The sequence below is a fragment of the Macrotis lagotis genome, chromosome 1 (assembly GCF_037893015.1).
Source record: "Macrotis lagotis isolate mMagLag1 chromosome 1, bilby.v1.9.chrom.fasta, whole genome shotgun sequence".
Taxonomy (NCBI): domain Eukaryota; kingdom Metazoa; phylum Chordata; class Mammalia; order Peramelemorphia; family Peramelidae; genus Macrotis; species Macrotis lagotis.
Window position 1 is genome coordinate 581456754 of NC_133658.1, and position 19658 is coordinate 581476411.

General features: G+C 35.4%; 1 protein-coding gene and 1 pseudogene across 3 annotated transcripts in view; one reads left to right on the forward strand and one right to left on the reverse strand.

Moving 5' to 3' along the window:
* LOC141507246 (uncharacterized) overlaps positions 1–19658 on the reverse strand; it is a 24135-nt gene continuing 4477 nt past the window's right edge. Inside the window, exon 2 of one of the 3 annotated variants that reach the window (XM_074214718.1) lies at positions 1–2742. In XM_074214718.1, coding sequence (XP_074070819.1) covers positions 344–2710 — 2367 coding nt within the window. In that variant the 5' untranslated portion in view covers positions 2711–2742 and the 3' untranslated portion in view covers positions 1–343. Of the gene's footprint in view, positions 2805–19658 lie in introns of all 3 variants that reach the window. The other 2 variants (XM_074214716.1, XM_074214717.1) reach the window with 2 other exon arrangements.
* Positions 6185–19658, forward strand: part of LOC141505540 (glycerol-3-phosphate dehydrogenase [NAD(+)], cytoplasmic-like) — a 114369-nt pseudogene continuing 100895 nt past the window's right edge.

The window sequence follows — 19658 nt, forward strand, 5'->3', positions numbered from 1 at the left end:
TTAGCTCTTTATTTTTTCTTTATTGTGGCTTAAAGATTTTTCATTTATTACTACATCTTTGAAGTTCTAATAATGATTAATAATAACAATATTCCTTGAGATGCAATTTTGTATTTCTCCCCTTTGGATTCTGTGGATCTTTCTTTTTGTATCTTCTACTTGTTCTTGCTAATTTTAGGAAATGTTTTAGATCATTCATTTCTTGAACTACTGTATCTCCCAAAAGTCTTATTTTAAGATCACCCTATATATATATATATATATATATATATATATATATATATATATATATGATGTCCAAGTTCTTTCCCTTTTCATATAGTATGCTAGCAAAATAATTATCCTAGACTATCCGTTTGCCTTGTAGAACAAAATTTTCCATTGCTTTGTTGTTAGATTGTTTTTTTTTCAAGTCTAGTCTTCTTTTCTCTGCTAACTTTTGTCTATAGTCAAATCTTCCTTTATTCTCTTTGGGGAGTTTAAGTTCTTTCTGATCTTCTCCAGGTCCATTTTTGGTATACTGCTGGGCTGCATCAGGCCAATTCTGGTCTTGCTCTTTGACATTGTTTTCACTGTCTGCCTTTGTTTGGTCTCCTGGCTTTTTTCTGTATTCAAATTTTCCTTTATTCCCTTTGGGGAGTCTTAAGTCTTTCTGATCTTTCCCAGGTCCATTTTTGGTGTTCTGGTGCCCTGCATCCCGCCAACTTTGGTTAAGTTCTTTGACATTGCTTTCACTATCTGCCATTGCTTGTTTTCTTGACTTTTTTCTGTATCCAGATTTTCCTTTATTCCCTTTGGGGGATCTGAGGTCTTTCTGATCTTCTCCAGATCCATTTTTGGTGTCCTGTTGGACTGCATCAGGCCAATTCTGGTCATGCTTTTTGACTCTGGTTTCACTGTCTGCCATTATTTGCTCTCCTGACTTTTTTCTGTATTCAGATCTTCCTTTATTTTCTTTGGAGAGCATAAGATCTTTCTCATCTTCTCCAGGTCCATTTTTGGTGTCTTGGTGGACTGAATCACACCAACTTTGGTTATGCTCATTGACATTGCTTTCACTGTCTGACTTTGTTTGCTCTTCTGACTTTTTTCTGTATTCAGATCTTCCTTTATTCTCTTTGGGGAGTCTGAGGTCTATCTGATCTTCTCCAGATCCATTTTTTGTGTCTTGGTGGACTGAATCAGGCCAACTCTGGTCATAGTCTTTGACCTTGCTTTCACTGTCTAGCCTTGTTTGATCTCCTGACTTTTTTCTGCATTCAGATCTTCCTTTATTCCCTTTGGGGAGTTTGAAGTCTGTATGATCTTTTCCAGGTCCATTTTTGGTATCCTGATGGACTGCATCAGGCCAACTCTGGTCATGGTCTTTGAAATTGCTTTCACTGTCTGCCATTGTTTCTTCTCCTGACTCTTTTCTGTATTCATATATTCCTTTACTCTCTTTGGGGAGTCTGAGATCTATCTGATCTTCTCTAGATCCATTTTTGATGTCTGGGTAGACTGCATCAGGCCAATTCTGGTCATATTCTTTGACATTGCTTTCACTGTCTGCCATTGTTTGTTCTCCTGACTTTTTTCTGTAGTCATATTTTCCTTCATTCTCTTTGGGGAGTTTGAGGTCTATCTGATCTTCTGCAAGGTCATTTTTGATGTCTTGGTAGACTGCACCAGGATAACCCTGGTCATGGTCTTTGACATTGCTTTCTCTGTCTGCTATTGTTTGCTCTCCTGACTTTTTGCTGTATTCAGATTTTCCTTTGTTGTCTTTGGGGAGTATGAGATCTTTTTTATTTTCTCCAAGTTCATTTTTGGTGTCCTGTTGAGCTGAATCAGGCCAACTCTGGTTATGGTCTTCAACAATGCTTTCATTATCTGACATTGTTTGTTCTTGCGACTTTTTTCTGCATTTAGAACTTCCTTTATTCTCTTTGAGGAGTCTGAGATATATCTGATCTTCTCCGAGGCCATTTTTGATATCTTGGTAGACTGCATCCCACCAACTCTGGTCATGGTCTTTGACATTGCTTTCATTGTCGGCCATTGTTTGTTCTCCTGACTGTTTTCTATATTCAGATCTTCCTTTATTCTCTTTGGGGAGTCTGAGGTCTTTCTGATCTTCTCCAGTTTCATTTTTGGTGTCCTGGTGGACTGCACCAGGCCAACTCCGGTCATGGTTTTTGACATTGCTTTCACTGTCTACTATTGTTTGCTCTCCTGACTTTTTTCTGTATTCAGAACTTCCTTTGTTCTCTTTGGGGAATCTGAGGTCTTTCTGATCTTCTTCAGGTCCATTTTTGTTATCTTGGAGGGCTGTGTCAGGCCAATTCTGATCTTGTTCTTTGACACTGTTTTCACTGTCTGCCATCATGTCCTCTCCTAACTCCCTTCTGTATTCAGAACTTCCTTTGTTCTCTTTGGAGAGTCTGAGGTCATTCTGATCTTCTCTAGGTTCATTTTTGGTATTCTGGTAACTTATATTAGTGAAATTACTGATACCTTTTGCGATTAATTTTTCACTGTCTAATATTCTTTGCTCTACCGTTTTAATTCGACTTGTTATTGACTCCAATCTCTCTCTAAATTTTCCCATTTTAGTTTCCATCTGAATAAATTTTAACTTCCTCTCATGCCAAGAATTTTTGTCTGTCTTCAAATCTCCATCTAATACCTTTATGGTGTCTAAGAGACTTTCTAGTTTCTCCATTTGCATTTTTGATCTTCTGGTGGGCTGTGTCAGTATGCCTTGGGAACAAAATCATAGCAGCTGTAAAAATAACAACAAAACAGTAACAACACCACAATCTCTGGAAACAAGAAAAGAGAAAGGGAATTCATTTTTCAGATAATGAACTCTTTGAATGATTAATCAATGAAGCTCTTCCATGTCCCTAGTATGACCTAAACAAAAATAATAGAACAAATTAAGGGCATGGTGACCTTGTAGTAAAACATTCACATAATTGGGAACCTAGCCAGTCCCCTATCCCTTTATCCTCATTTATCTGGAGCACTGACTATTTCTCCTGACACTTAACCAGTTTTAGGATGGATCTTCTGGGTCCAGAGTCACATATATTCTTGATACCATGCCTTCTTTGTTCAGAATCTTATAATTATACAAGCCTTGATTAGATTCCTTTGGAATCTCAACCATGGAGAGTATGCTCTGCCTGGGACCCTTCTGATCAAGACTATGAAAAGGCTAAGCTGGGGTTCCCCAGTCTGAGGTTTCACAAGTTGGAATTCCCCTGATTGTTTGATTATCTATTGGTAAAACTATCTATCTCTTTTGATTATCTTTGATAATCTTTTTCATTATCTTAATTGAAATTGTTGTACTTATAATCCTCTTAGGAATCATTATTTATTGTTCTTGTAAGTTTTCTGTGACTTTATCTTTGTAATAATAATAATAATAATAATAATAATAATAAACTATTTTGTGTTTTTCCCCTTCTGGAGTATGTCTTACTTTGGGTGTGGATCCAAACTAAAACAATTAACCAGACACCCTTCAATTATAGCTTTTAAATTCTGTAATACAAAAGAAACGAAAGTGGAGGAGGAAGAAATACATACTAAACAGAAATCCAAGAAAATGCTGAGAGATCAGCTAATATGGATAATAGGAAGTGTCTAGACAAATTGTTACAGCACATGTCCCTGATAAAGGCTTCATTTCTCAAATATATAGAAGCTGAACCAGATTTATAAAAGAACCATTTATAAAAAGAGCCATTTCTCAAGTAATAAATGGTCAAAGAACATGAATAGACAGTTTCTGGGACAAGAAATCAATACTCACTTATAAGATGAAAATTAGAATTGTAAAACACTATTTACCACTTTACACTTACCAGAAATGAAAACTGCTGGAGGTAATGTGAGAAAAATAGGGATATTCATGCTCTACTGGTGGACTTATGAATTCATCTAGCTGTTCTGGAGAATAATTTGGAACTATGCACAAAGGTCTATAAAACTGTGATTACCCTTTGACCTAGTAATACTACTGATAGTCTTTACTTTATTTCTCTTTCCTTTTTTGGCAACATGGCTAATAAGAAAATATGTTTTTTGTGATTTTCACATGTATCATTGATATATTGTTTGCCTCTTGAAAAAAAGGGGAAGAATTTGGAATTCAAAGTTTTTAAAAAAACAAATGCCAAAAATAATTTTTAAAAATTTGTAAAGGAATAAGGATATTATTTCTTTCTTATCACATTCAACTTAGATCAATGTATACCATGGAAACAACGTAAAGATTAACAGACTGCCTTCTGTGGGGGGTTGGGGGAGGGAAGTAAGATCAGGGGGAAAAATTGTAAAATTCAAAATAAATAAATAAATAACTTAAAAAAATAATTTGTAAAGGAACACTCCAGGAAATTAAAAAAAAAGGATATTAATTCAAAAGCTTCCAAGAGTAAATAACTTTTAAAAGTGGAAAAGAAAAAAATAACTTACAAAAGTGGAAAAATAATTGAACAACACTAGAAATAGCAAAAGTATAGTATAGGATGCTAATGTATACATCATAAAAACAACTCATATTTGTAGAGTGCCTAAGCATTTTTCTTACAATAACCCTGTGAATTAATTACTATAAATATTATGCCCATTTTTCAGATAATGAAACAGAGGCCTCAGATTGGGCTGGCCAAAGATCATACAATTATTAAGTGTCAAAATCAAGTCTTTTAGTTCCAAGATTAATGGTCTCCCCATCCCATTATGCCACAATAACTGTAATCTAGCATTTTTCTAAGAACTAAAGAAGAGGATATAAAGAAGTATGATTTAGTCTCTGCCCTTACCTTGCTTTATACTGTTTTATATTGTTAATACTATTTATTAATAAGATTCCCTAGGGAAAGCAAAATTTCCACAAATTAAAAGGAAATAGAAGAATTCAAGGTATAGAAATTTAAACAATTATTCCAGGATTGGTGATATGAGGTCATTAGAAATGAGAAAGCTGAGTGCTAATTACTGATCCTGGACTAGCCAAGCCAGTTATGCCAAATGAGGATTTTTTGTAAATTCAAGGCTATAATTCTGGATTAAAAGGAGCTTAGGGCCTAAAGAAAAAGCAATCTCATGATGGGTGTCCTTTAAGCTAGGGAGTAGGGCAATGGTGAAAATTTTTATCAGTCTAGGATAGATTTGGGGCAGCTAGTTGGCAAAATGCATAAAGTGCCAGGCTTGGACCCAGGAAAACTCATTTTCCTGAGTTCAAGTCCAGCCTCAGAAACTTACAGGGTACATTACCTTGGGCAAGTCATTAAATGCTGTTTGACTCAGTTTTTACATTTGTAAAATAAGCTGGAGAAGGAAACAGCAAACCACTCCTGTATCTTTCCCAAGAAAACCCCAAATGGGAGCAGGGAGTCAAACATGACTGAACAATAGCAAAAGAGAAGGTTGAGGATTTAGGTCTTCTAGATTCAGCCATTAAAATCAGCTAATTCAGTAGAATTCTACAGAGCTCAGAAGAGGCCTTTGATACTCATTCTTCTTAAGTTGAAAAAGTTTACATCTTTTTTATTCTTTTGCTGACTGTCTGGTCACTCTAGATTTAAAAACCTAACTTACTAGTAGTTGTGGACAGGGTGATAAACTTCCTCTCTATATTTTCCTGCTAGGACACTAATTGAGACGAGGAGATTATAATGTCCAGGGGCCTCAGGAATCTATCCTTCTGTCCCTTCCATACTTATTTTATTACTATTATTACATTATGAATTTAGGTCAAGGGCTTTGATAATAGACTAGGAGATTCAGGAAAACTAAAATCAACAATAGAATATAATTGACCTAAGAATATCCCTCAATTCTGTATCCCTTCTAGTCAGATTGTTGTTACTTGAAATATATTTGAGACTCATAACGTCTTGAACTTTGAAATTTGTTTTGTCATTCATGGCTAGCTACAGATTAGGAGTGTAGTTAGGTGTATAGTCTTTGTGACCATATAAAAAGATGGTAGAACACTGGGTATATGACCTTACACCAAGGTTGATCATATAGAAGAGAGGATGATTGACACAAACAGTCATCTCCTAAAGAACTAGTAGGTGCTGAGTTGATTATCATTCCCAGTTTGACAAAGAGTAGCTCTAGAATTTCAAAAGATGATGAAATGATTATATGAAAAATAAAATTCTTTCTCTAGACGTTAATGGAGAACGGTAGTGAATAATAAAGATTACCCATAGGCACAAGAAAGTTATTCTTTTCAAATGCAGAAATGGACTTCTGGTGCTAAGATGGTGGAGTGAGGCATGAACTCCCCATAGTTTTCCTAAATTTCCCTTTAAAACAACCTTGAAAAATTCCTCAAAACTAGTTTAGGAGTAGGGAAACAATTAATGAGCCCAGAACAACTTGGAAACTCAGATGGAAAGGTCTATCTCACTGGAGTGAGAGAAAAGCCTAGACAATGAGCAGTGGTGGAAGACTATACTCCAGGGGTCCCTGCAGTGAGGAACTAGTATAGGCCATCAGCTAGACCTCCAACCCATTGCTGGCCATAAGCAAGGCCCTGCCACCAATTGCAGGGGAGCAATGAAACCCTACTCCTGGAACAAGCCAGCAGTGTCCCTAGAATAAGCCAACAATAATCCTCAGCATTGGTAAAGGCCAGTAATGAGACCCCGACCCCAGGGCAGGCCAACAGAGAGACTGTATCCCCAACACAAACCAGTGGAGAAGACTCCTCTTCAATACAAGTCAGCAGTTAGGCCCCGAGCCCCAGTGAAAGCCAATAGCTAGAACCCAATTTCCAGAACAAAAAGCTTGGAACAGTATAGGAGCAAAGTCCATCTCTTTCACAAAGTACAGAGTTACAAAAGGCAGGGAAAAAATGAGCAAAAAACCAAAAAACTTAACCAAAGAATGTTACAATGGTGAGGATGATTAAGGCATAAACTTAGATAAGGACAACACTGTCAAAATGGCTGCATGCAAAACCTCAAAAAATGAAAATTAGTCTCAGACTCAAAAAGAACCCCTGAAAGAGCTCAAGAAGGTCAAGAGCTTGGTAAAAATGGGGCAGTTAGGTGGTGCAGTGGATAGAACACCATCCCTGGAATCAGGAGAACCTGAGTTCAAATCCAACCTCAGACACTTAATACTTACTTAGCTGTGTGACCTTGGGTAAGTCATTTAATCCCATTGCCTTGCCAAAAAAAAAAAAACTTGGTAAAATAATCACAAAAAAGGGGAGAAAAATATACAAAAATTCACCAAAGAAAGCTCCTTTTAAAAAAAGAATTGGTGAAATGAAAAAGGAGGGACAAAAATTCACTGAAGAAAACAACTGCTTAAATAGTAGAACTGGTCAAATGGAAAAGGAGGTACAAAAGCTAACTAGAAAATAATTCCTTAACAATTAGAACTGGGTAAGTGGAAAGTAATAACTTCACGAGACTCAAGAAACAATAAGACAAAAATTAAAAGAATGAAAAAAATAGAAGAAAATGTGGGGGTAGCTAGGTGGCGCAGTGGACAGAGCACCGGCCCTGGAGTCAGGAATACCTGGGTTCAAATCCAGTCTTAGACACTTAATAATTACCTAGCTGTGTGGCCTTGAGCAAGCCACTTAACCCCATTTGTCTTGCAAAAACCTAAATAAAAAAATGTGAAATATCTCTTTACTTTTTTTTTTGCAAGGTAAATGGGGTTAAGTGGCTTGCCCAAACCCACACAGGTGATTATTAAGTGTCTGAGGCTGGATTTGAACTCAGGTACTCCTGACTCCAGGACCGGTTCTCCATCCACTGTGCCACCTAGATGCCCCAAAATATCTCTTCAGAAAAACGATTGACCTGGAAAATGGATCTGAGAGGGATAATTTAAGAAGTATTAAACTACTTGAAAGTTATGATTAAAAAAAAAAAGCCTGGACATGATATTTCAAGAAATTTGTAGGAAAAATTGACCTGCAAATTTAAAATATAACATCTAGGCAAGCAGCCAGAAAGAAACAATTCAATTATTGTGGAGCCACAGTCAGGATAATACAAGATTTAGCAGCTTCTACATTAAATATTCCAGAAGACAAAAAGCTTGAATTACAAACAAGAACTAACAACCCAGCCAAACTGAACATGCTCTTTCAGGGGAAAGAAACTGGACATTCAATGAAATAGGAGACTTTCAAACTTCCTTGATGAAAAGATCAGAGTTGCATACAAAATTTGATTTTCAAATATGAGATACAAGTGAAGTATAAAAAAGTAAACAGAAAAGACAAAGACAAAACATAAGAAACTTGATGAGGTTAAACTGCTTATATTCCTGAGTGGAAAGATGATATTAATAACTCATGTGAACATTCTCATTTGTTATGGTTGTTAGAAGGAGCAAAGGTGGAAGTTGAATAGGAAGGATAATATATTAAAAAGATAGAGTTAAGGGGTAAGAGAGGAATGTACTGGGAGAAAGGGAAAGGGGGAGGTAGAGTGGGTTCAGTTGTTTCACATAAAAGAGGCAAGAAATAGCTTTTGCTGTGGAGTGGGACAAGGGGTAGTTGAGAGGGACTGAATGAGGCTTACTCTTATTGAAATTGGCCCAGAGAGGTACTAACATACATTCAATTAGGCATAGAAATCTATCTTACCCTGAAAGAAAGTAGGAGAGGAAGGGGATGGGAGAAAGGGGGTGGGGGTGTGTGTGATAGAATGGAGGGAAAATTGTGGGAGGAAATAGTCATCTACAAAACACTTTTGAGAAGGGACTGGATGAAAGGAGAGAGACTAGAATAAATGGAGGTGGGGGAAATAGTATGGAGAGAAATTTAGTTAGTAATAGTAACTGTGGGAAATATAATTAGTCACATAGTTACTATGTGGGAAATATAGTTAGTATGTGGGAAAAATATTGAAAATCAGTTTCTCTGATAAAGACCTCATTTCTCAAACAGAGAGAACTGAATCAAATTTATAAAAAAAAAAGAACCATTCCCCAATTGATAAATGATCAAAACATATGAACAGTTTTCAGATGAGGTTATCAATGCTATCTATGGCTATAATAAAAAAATATTTCCTAATTCACTATTATTAGAGAAATGCAAATTAGAATAATTTTGAGGTACTATCTCATACCTATTGATTTGGCTAACAGGACAGAAAGAGAAAATGATAAATGTTGGAAGGGATATTGGGAAAATGAGACATTGATGCATTGTCAAGGAGTTGTAAAATGATTCAACAATTCTGTAGAGCAATTTTTAACTATATCTAAAGGGCTATAAAAATATACCTGCCCTTTAACCTTGCAATGCTACTATTAGGTCTATATTCCAGATGAAAAATAGGAAGTAAAAGGACCTCTATGTATAAAGGTATTTATAACAACCCTTTTCTGGTGGCAAGAACTGGAAACTGAGGGATCATCATCAGTTGAGGACGGACTGAAACAAAAGTATTATGTGATTATGATGGAATATTAGTCTGCTATAAGAAATGATGACCAGGATACTCTCTATAAAACCTGGAAAGATTTACATAAGCAGATGCAATGGTAAATGTACTATATACAAAGTAACAGCAATATTAGCAAGATCATTAGCTGTGAATGACATCTTTTGTCAGCATCACTGTGGTCCAAGACAACTCTGAAGGATTTATGATAAAGAATACTATCCCAGAATTGATGACTGAATACAGATTGAAGCATACTTTTTAAAAACATTTTTTCTTGAGGTTTCTCTATTTTGGGGGGATGGGGCCTATGTTAATTTTCACAACATGACTGAAATGTTTTACATGACTATATATTTTTAGCCTATATCAAATAATTTGCTTTCTGAATGAGGGGAAATGGGTTCAGAAATTAAAGTTTAAAAAATGAATGTTAAAATTTTTTTACATGTAACTTGGAAAAATAAAATAAAGTTGAAGAAAAGAAATCATAGAAACAATCAATAATTGCATTAAAGTAAATGACAATGATGAGGCAACATACCAAAATTAATGGGATGCAGGCAAAACAATTCTTAGGGAATATTTATATATCTAATTACTTATACCAATAAAATAGAAAAAGAACAGCTCAATGAATTCGGCATGTAACTGAAAAAATTAGGAAAGGAAATTAAATAGCTTTAAAATGATGCTTAAAAACAAATTCTGGACTTCCAGCCAAGATGGCAGAGAGAAGACAGGCACAGTTCTAAAGTTTCCCTGATCTTTTTTCATCTATCATATGAAACAAACCTCTTAAAAGAAATCTGACCCACAGAACCCAGAAAAAAAAGCCAGGAGAAAGAACATCTACCTCAGGATTTGTCTCCTGAAGCAGCCTTAGATGAATTGGAGCAGGCCCAGGTGTGTGAGCAGAAAAACCAGCCCAGCTGAGGAATGACCTCAGGCCAGGGCAAAGAGCACCATTGATTGAAGGCAAAAGAATGCAATAGCTCCAACTCCTCCCTTCAAGCAAAGGGAGAAGGCCTCAATCAAGGTCACAGACACTAAAGAGAAAGCAACCAGCACCTCCTACTGGCCAGGCAGAGACATTCCATTCAGTGAGTAAAGCCTTTAGCGAACCCAAGCCCCTGTGAACCAGCCCCTCCCCAACTCAAGGTCTTAGCAAAATGAAGAAGGGTCAGCGGAAAGGTGGATCCGTAGAAAAATTCTTGGAAGGGAAAGACCCTAACTCAGAAAGACCTAGAACCTCTGAGGAGAATACGATCCGGTCTTCAGCACAGAAAGACTGCCTTGAAGAAATAAGGAAGGAGCTTAAAAATCAATTGGAAAATTTGGGAGAGACAATTAATACCTTGCAACAAGAAAACAAATCCTTAGAAAATACAATTGGACAAATACAAAAGGAGAACAAATCTCTCAGATCCTCAATTGGACAAATACAAAATGAGAATAATTCTCTCAGATCCTCAATTGCACAAATGCAAAAAGAAAATAATTCTCTCAAAACCTCAATTAGTCAAATGGAAAGCTCTTTCAAAAGTAGAATTCACCAATTGGAAAAGGAGTTGCAAAAGGTTAATGAAGAAAACTCCTCTCTAAAAAAAAAAGAATGGAGTCTGCAGAAACTAATGACTCCATGAGACAGCAAGAGCCAGTTAAACAAAACCAAAAAATAGAAAAAATAGAAGAAAATGTAAAATACCTCATCAGCAAAAACCACTGACCTTGAGAATAGATCAAGGAGGGGCAACCTGAGAATTATAGGACTTCCTGAAAACATTGAAGAGAAAAAAAAGCCTGGACATAATATTACGGGATCTAGTGATGGAAAACTGCCCTGATATTATGGAACCAGAGGGCAAAGTAGTTATTGAAAGAATGCATCACTCCCCTCCAGAAAGAGATCCTAAAATGAAAACACCAAGGAATGTTGTGGCCAAATTCCAGAACTATCAGATAAAAGAGAAAATCCTGCAAGCAGCCAGAAACAAACAATTTAAATATCAAGGAGCCACAGTAAGGATCAAGCAGGACCTGGCTGCATCAACATTAAAAGATCAAAGGTGCCTGGAACAAGATATTTGGAAGAGCAAGGGAGCTTGGAATGCAGCCAAGAATCTACTTTCCCCCAAGGCTGAGCCTTCTCTTCCAGGGAAAAAGATGGACATTTAACGAAATGGAAGAATTCCAAAAATTTCTGATGAAAAGACCAGAGCTAAACAGAAAATTTGGATATCAAATAGGAGGTTCAAGAGACACATGAAAAGGTAAAAAAAAAAAAGGGGGGTGCGGTAAAAGGGAAACAACTGCTATCCAGTAAGCTGAAACTGGCTACATCCCAGCATGGGGGAAAAGAGTCTCATAAATCTTGATAATTGTAACTATAACAGAGAGAGTATACCTAGCCATAAATGATGGACATTCATGATCTATCCATGAGACTGCTATCTAATGGGATGTAACTGGCTTTAACCCTACTTGGGAGAAAGACTCAAGAATTTTAACTCTATCAGATAGAATATACTTAACTAGAAATGACAGACACTTAGAATTTTCTATGACTCAGATAGAATGATCTAAAAAACACTACCTCCTTAAAAAGGGGGACAGGAAAGAAAAGGGAGGAGGGAGGAGATTGAATGTGGTAAATCTCATTACACTAAGAGGTACAAAATACCTATGGTAATAGAGGGGAAGAAGGGAGCAGATGAGAAACACCTGAATCTTCTCATCAGACTTGGCTTAAAGTCAACCTACACATACTCAGTTAACTTATAAAACATCTAATCTTTCAAGTATTAAAAGGGGAAAAGGGGAGGGGGGACAGAGGAAAGGGAAGGGGAGTGGGGAAAAAGGGGAAATAACAAAAGGAAGGGAAAGGAAAAGGGAAAAAGGGAAAAAGGGAAAGGGGAAAGAAATGGGAGGAGGTGATATAGGAGGGCAAACACACTGAAGGGGTGGTATTCAGAAACAAAGTACTGGGGAATATGGATGGGGGAAGGGGGAAAAATACAAACAGAGGGAAGATAGTATGGAGGGCAATAAAGAATTAGTAATCATAACTCTGAATGTGAATGGGATGAACTCTCCCTTTAAAAGGTAAGCAAATAGCAGAGTGAATTAAAAAACAGAATCCTACAATATGCTGCTTACAAGAAACTCATTTGAAGCAGAGAGATACATAGAGAGTAAAGGTAAAAGGTTGGAGGAAAATATATTTTGCTTCAGCTGAAGTAAAAAGAGCAGGGGTAGCAATCCTTACCTCAGACAAAGCAGTAGCAAAAATAGATAGCGTTAAAAGAGATAAGGAAGGAAACTTTATCCTCCTAAAATGTAGCATAGACAATAAAGTTATTTCAATACTGAATATATATATATATATATATATATATATATATATATATATATATGCACCCAGTGGGACAGCATCCAAATTCTTAGAGGACAAGCTGAAAGATCTACAGGAAGACATAGACAGCAAAACTCTACTAGTGGGAGACCTCAACCTCCCACTCTCAGATCTAGATAAATCAAATTATAAAATAAATAAAAAAGAAGTTAAGGAGGTAAATAGATTGTTAGAAAAATTAGATATGGTAGACTTATGGAGGAAACTGAATAGGGATAGAAAGGAATATACCTTTTTCTCTGCAGTACATGGCACTTATACAAAAATTGACCATGTACTAGGACATCAAAACCTAATGATCAACTGCAGAAAGGCAGAAATAGTGAATACATCATTCTCAGATCACAATGCAATAAAAGTCATATGCATTATTGGGCCAAGGAGATATAGACCCACAACAAACTAGAAAATGAATAAACCTCATTTTAAAAAATGAGTGGATCAAAAAACAAATTATAGGAAGAATTAACCATTTTATCCTAGATAATGATAATAATGAAACAACATACCAAAACCTATGGGATTCATTCAAAGCGACTCTCAGGTGATATATTGTAGCTCTAAATGCTTACATGAATAAATTGGAGAAAGAGGAAATCAATGAACTAAAAATGCAACTAAAAAAATTAGAGAAAGAACAAATCAAAAAATCCCCAATTAAATACCAAATTAGAAATTCTAAAAATTAAAGGAGAAATTAATAAAATCGAAAGCACAAAAAGCTATTGAATTAATAAATAAAACCAAAAGTTGCTATTATGAAAAAACCAATAAAACTGATACACTTCTGGTCAATTTGATTAAAAAAAAGAAAGAAGAAAACCAAATTGCTAGTATCATAAATGAAAAAGGTGAACTCGCCACCAATGAGGAAGAAATTAAAGTAATCATTCAAAATTATTTTGCCCAACTCTATGCCAATAAATTTGATAATCTAAGTGAAATGGATGAATATTTACAAAAAATATAAGTTGCCTAGGTTAAATGAAGACGACATTATATACCTAAACAACCTTATCTCAGAGAAAGAAATACAACAAGCCTTCATCGAACTCCCTAAGAAAAAATCTCCAGGGCCTGATGGTTTCACAAGTGAATTCTACCAAACATTTAAGGAGCAATTGGTTACAATTCTACATAAACACTTTGGAATAATAGGGGAAGATGGAACTCTGCCTAACTCTTTCTATGAAACCAATATGGTACTATTACCTAAACCAGGAAGAGTTAAAACAGAGAAAGAAAATTATAGACCTATTTCCCTGATGAATATAGATGCAAAAATTCTAAATAAAATCTTAGCAAAATGACTACAAGTCATCACTAGGATAATACATTATGATCAAGTAGGATTTATTCCAGGAATGCAGGGTTGGTTCAATATTAGGAAAACAGTTAGTATACTCAATTATATCAATAACAAACCTATCAGAAACCATATGATCATATCAATAGATGCTGAAAAAGCTTTTGACAAAATACAGCATCCATTCCTATTAAAAACACTAGAGAGTGTAGGAATAAATGGACTGTTCCTTAGAATAATTAGCAGTATCTATCTGAAACCATCAACAAGCATTATAATCAATGGGGAGAGTCTAGAGGCATTCCCAATAAGATCAGGGGTGCCCATTATCACCACTAATATTCAATATTGTATTAGAAATGTTAGCTTCAGCAATTAGAGAAGAAAAAGAATTTGAAGGAGTTAGAATTGGGAAGTAAGAGACAAAACTCTCACTCTTTGCAGATGACATGATGGTCTACCTAGAGAATCCCAAGAAATCATCCAAAAAACTACTGGAAATAATTAGCAATTTTGGCGAAGTTGCAGGTTATAAAATAAACCCTCATAAATCCTCAACTTTTCTATATATGTCTAGCAAGATACAGCAGGAAGAGCTAGAAAGAGAAATCCCATTCAAAGAACCTCAGACAATATAAAATACTTGGGAGTCTATTTGCCAAGATAGACTCAGAATCTTTTTGAAAACAATTATAAAACACTTCTCACACAAATTAAATCAGATTTAAATAACTGGGCAAATATCAACTGCTTATGGATAGGTAGAGCTAATATAATAAAAATGACAATTCTACCAAAATTAAACTATCTGTTTAGTGCCCTAACAATCAAAATTCCAAAAAGTTACTTTAATAGTTAGAAAAAATTGAAAGTAAATTCATATTGAAAAATAAAAAGTCAAGAATTTCCAGGAGCTTAATGAAAAAAAGTGCAAAAGAAGGTGGCTTAGCTCTACCTGATCTAAAATTATATTATAAAGCATCAGTCATCAAGACTGTTTGGTATTGGCTAAGAAATAGAGTGGTGGACCAGTGGAATAGACTAGGTATAAAAGCAGGAGATGATTATAGTAATCTGCTGTTTGATAAACCCAAAGAGTCCAGCCATTGGGATAAAAACTCCCTCTTTGATAAAAACTGCTGGGATAATTGGAAGTTAGTATGGAAGAAATTTAGATTAGACCAACACCTAACACTTTACCAAGATAAGATCCAAATGGTTACAGGACTTAGACATAAAAAAACAATACTATAAGCAATTTAGAAGATCAAGGACTAGTTTACCTTTCAAATCTATGGAAAGGGAACAGTTTATGACTAAGGAAGCGTTGGAGAACATCACCAAAAACCAATTAGATGATTTTGATTACATTAAATTAAAAAGATTTTGCACAGATAAAACCACTGCCACCAAGATCAAAAGAAATGTAGTAAATTGGGAAACAATCTTTACAACTAATGATTCTGACAAAGGACTCATTTCTAAAATATACAGAGAACTGAGTCATATTTTTAAAACAAAAAGCCATTCCCCAATTAACAAATGGTCAAAGGATATGCAAAGGCAATTTACAGATGAGGAAATCAAAGCAATCCATAGCCATATGAAAAAATGCTCTAAATCATTAATTATTAGAGAAATGCAAATTAAACTTCTCTGAGGTACCACCTCACACCTCTCAGATTGGCCAATATGACCAGAAAGGATAATGATCATTGTTGGAAGGGTTGTGGGAAATCTGGGACACTATTACACTGTTGGTGGAGCTGTGAACTCATCCAACCTTTCTGGAGAGCTATTTGGAACTACGCCCAAAGGGCAACAAAAATATGCATACCCTTTGACCCAGCAATACCACTACTGGGTCTATATCCTGAATAGATGATGAAAAAGGGTAGAAACATCACTTGTACAAAAATATTTATAGCAGCCCTGTTTGTGGTGGCAAAGAATTGGAAACCAAGTAAATGTCCTTCAATTGGGGAATGGCTTAGCAAACTGTGGCATATGTATGTCATGGAACACTATTGTTCTATTAGAAACCAGGAGGGACGGGATTTCAGGGAAGCCTGGAGGGATTTGCATGAACTGATGCTGAGAGAGATGAGCAGAACCAGAAAAACACTGTACACCCTAACAGCAACATGGGAGAGATGATTAACCAAAGGACTCCCTCATTCCATCAGTGCAACAATCAGGAACAATTTTGTGCTGTCTGCAAAGGAGAATGCCATCTGTATCCAGATAAAGAGCTGTGGAGTTTGAACAAAGTTCAAGGACTAGTCCCTTTAATTTAGGAAAAAAAACAGATATCTTATTGTCTGATCTTGGTACCTCTTAGACTTCTTGTCTCTTCTTTAAGGATATGATTTCTCTCTCATCACACTCAATTTGGATCAAGGTACAACATGGAAACAAAGTAAAGACTGACAGATTGCTTTCTGTGGGGGGGGGAGGGAAGTAAGATGGGGGGAAATTGTAAAACTCAAATAATATCTTTAATAAAAATAAATTTAAAAAAATTCTGGAATGACCAAGCCAACAAAAGGTCAGGATGAAACAATTTTCCAGTGCCAGACAATTTAGAAGGTCACCATAAACAATTTGGGGAAGCATGGAAAATTTTACATGTCAGATTTATGGATAAGGGAAGACTCTAGGACTAAATAAGAGATAGCGTCACAGGGTGTAAAGTATATTATTTTGATTAAATTATATTAAAAAATGTTTTGCAAAAATAAAGCCAATGCAGCCAAGATTAGAAGGAAAGCAGAAAACTAGGGAGTTGGGAGGTAGAAACTCTGATTTACCCCAAATTTCTCTGATAAAGTTCTCTATATATTTCTCAAATTCATAAGAATTTGAATCATTCCCCATTTGATAAATGACACAAGCATAAGAATGGGCAATTTTCAGAAGAAGAAAACAAAGTAATTTATAGTCATAAGAAAAAATATTTTAAGTTACAATTGATTAGATGAATACAAATTAAAACAATTCTGAGATACCACCTGGCACCTATCAGATTGACTAATATGATAGAAAAGGAAAATGACAAAGGACTGTGGGAAAATTAAGACTCTAATGCACTGTTGTTGGAATTATGAACTGCTTCAATCCAGCCTGAAGAACAATTTATAGCAATGTCCTTTAACCCAGCAATACTACTACTACTAGGTCTATATCCCAAAGAGATCAAAGGAAAAGGAATCATATCTACAAAATTATCTAAAGAAGCTCTTTTTGTGGTGGCAAAGAATTTAAAAATGGAGGTGATGTCCATCATTTGGGAAATCGCTGAACAAGTTGTGGCATGTGATTGTGATAGAATAGTAATGTACTATAAGAAATGAAAAAAAGAAAAAAAGAAAAAAAAAGAAATGATGAGGGGAATAGTTTCAGAAAAATCTGTAAAGACTTATATGAACTGATGAAAAGTGAAGTGAGTAAAACACAAAGAAAATTGTACATAGTAAAAGCTATATTGGATGATGATCAATCATGAATGACTTAGCTTTTCTCAGCAATACAATAATCCAAGACAATTCCAAAGGACTTTTGAAAAGTGCTCACCCCAGGATGTGGGAAAACTGGGACACTACTGCATTGTTGTTGCAATTGTGAATTGAGTCAGCCTTTCTGAAGAGCAATTTGGAATTATATCCAAAGGACAATAAAACTGTGTATACCATTTAATCCAGCAATACCACTACTTCTAATATATCCCAAAAAAAGATCATTAAAAAAAGAGAAAAGACCCATATATATATGCAAAAAAATATTTATAGCTGTTCTTTTGTAGCAGAGAAAATGAGAAATTTGCTCATCAATTGGGGAATGATTGAACAAGTTATGGTACATGAATGTTATGGAGAACTATTGTTCTGTAAGAAATCATTAGCAGTCAGACTTTAGAAAAGTCTGGAAAGATTTTCATGAACTGATGTTGAATGAGGTGAATAGAACCAGTAGAACATTGTGATTAATTATAATGGATGCAGCTCTTCTCAACAGTTCAGTGATTAAAGATAATGCTGAGGGATCTGTTATAGCAAATGAAATCCACATTCAGCAAAAACAAAATAGCAAACCATGGAGTATAAATGCAGAGCAAAGCATACTATATTCATTTTCTTTTATTTTTTTCTTTATTTCTTGGTTTTTTTTTTTCCTCCATGGCTCAAATTCCTCTTTCACAACATGACTAATATGGAAATATGTTAAATATTATTATATGTACAACTTTTACTAGATTGTATACTGCTAGGGAGGGTTGAGGGAGAGTTATAGAAAAATGTGAAACTCAAAGTTGCAAATGGATAAATGTTGAAAACTACCTTTGCATGTAATTGGAAAAAAATTAAATTTAAATTAAAACAAGAAGGAAAGGGGCGGCTAGGTGGTGCAATGGATAAAGTACCGGCCCTGGAGTCAGGAGTACCTGAGTTCAAATCCAGCCTCAGATACTTAATAATTACCTAGCTGTGTGGCCTTGGGCAAGCCACTTAACCCCATTTGCCTTGCAAAAAACTAAAAAAAACAACAACAACAACAAAAAAATAACCAAGAAGGAAAAGTTTCTCCACCTCCAAAGAATGAACTGATCGAGAATGCAGATTAAAGTATACTATTTTTTACGTTCTTGTGGGGTTTTTTGGACTGTTTTCCCTTTGCAACATGGCAAATATGGAAATGTTTTTGCAACACTTCACATGCAAAGAGGGTTTGCCTTCTCAAGGAGGGAGGGTAAGGAGGGAAAGTGAGAATCTGGAATTAAAAAGATTTTTAAATGTTACTTAAAAATGTTATATGTGATTAAGAAAAAAAAGAGGAAAAAACTATCTATCAAAGAAGTCCAACATCATATGCAATTTCCATGCCCATAGATTCTAATCTCCTCAATTTATATTCTTCTAAATATGAAATATACTAAAAAGAACAAGGTGCTACAAGTTGATCAGTACAGAGTAGAACCATCAACATTATTCTTCTCATTAATACTGCTCATGTTTGTATTGGGTTTTTTGGTAGCATAATGTGTAAATTGTTCAATTATATTTAGTTTGAAGTTGACCCAAAACTATTGTCTTTGTCACATGAACTAGTCATGTCTTTCCCACCTTCTCCCTATCCTGTACTGTTAATAATTGATTTGACATTTATCCCTATTTGTTTTGTTATGTGAGCAATATGACTTCAATGTATCCAAATCTTAAAAAACTCATATAGTCACTCACATTGTTCTCATGCAGAAACTAGCCTCTCTCATAGCCTCCCAGTTTTGTTTCATTCACACATGCTGTATATGCCAGTCTTCGTCCAAGACAAGGATTTAAAAATATTGGAGTAGGTGCAGCTAGTGGTGCAATGGATAGAGCACTGGCCCTGGAGTCAGGAGGACCTGAGTTTGAATGTGACCTCAGGCACTTAATAATTTCCTAGTTGTATGACCTTGGGTAAGTCACTTAACCCCATTGCCTTAAATAAATAAAATTTGAAAAAGAAA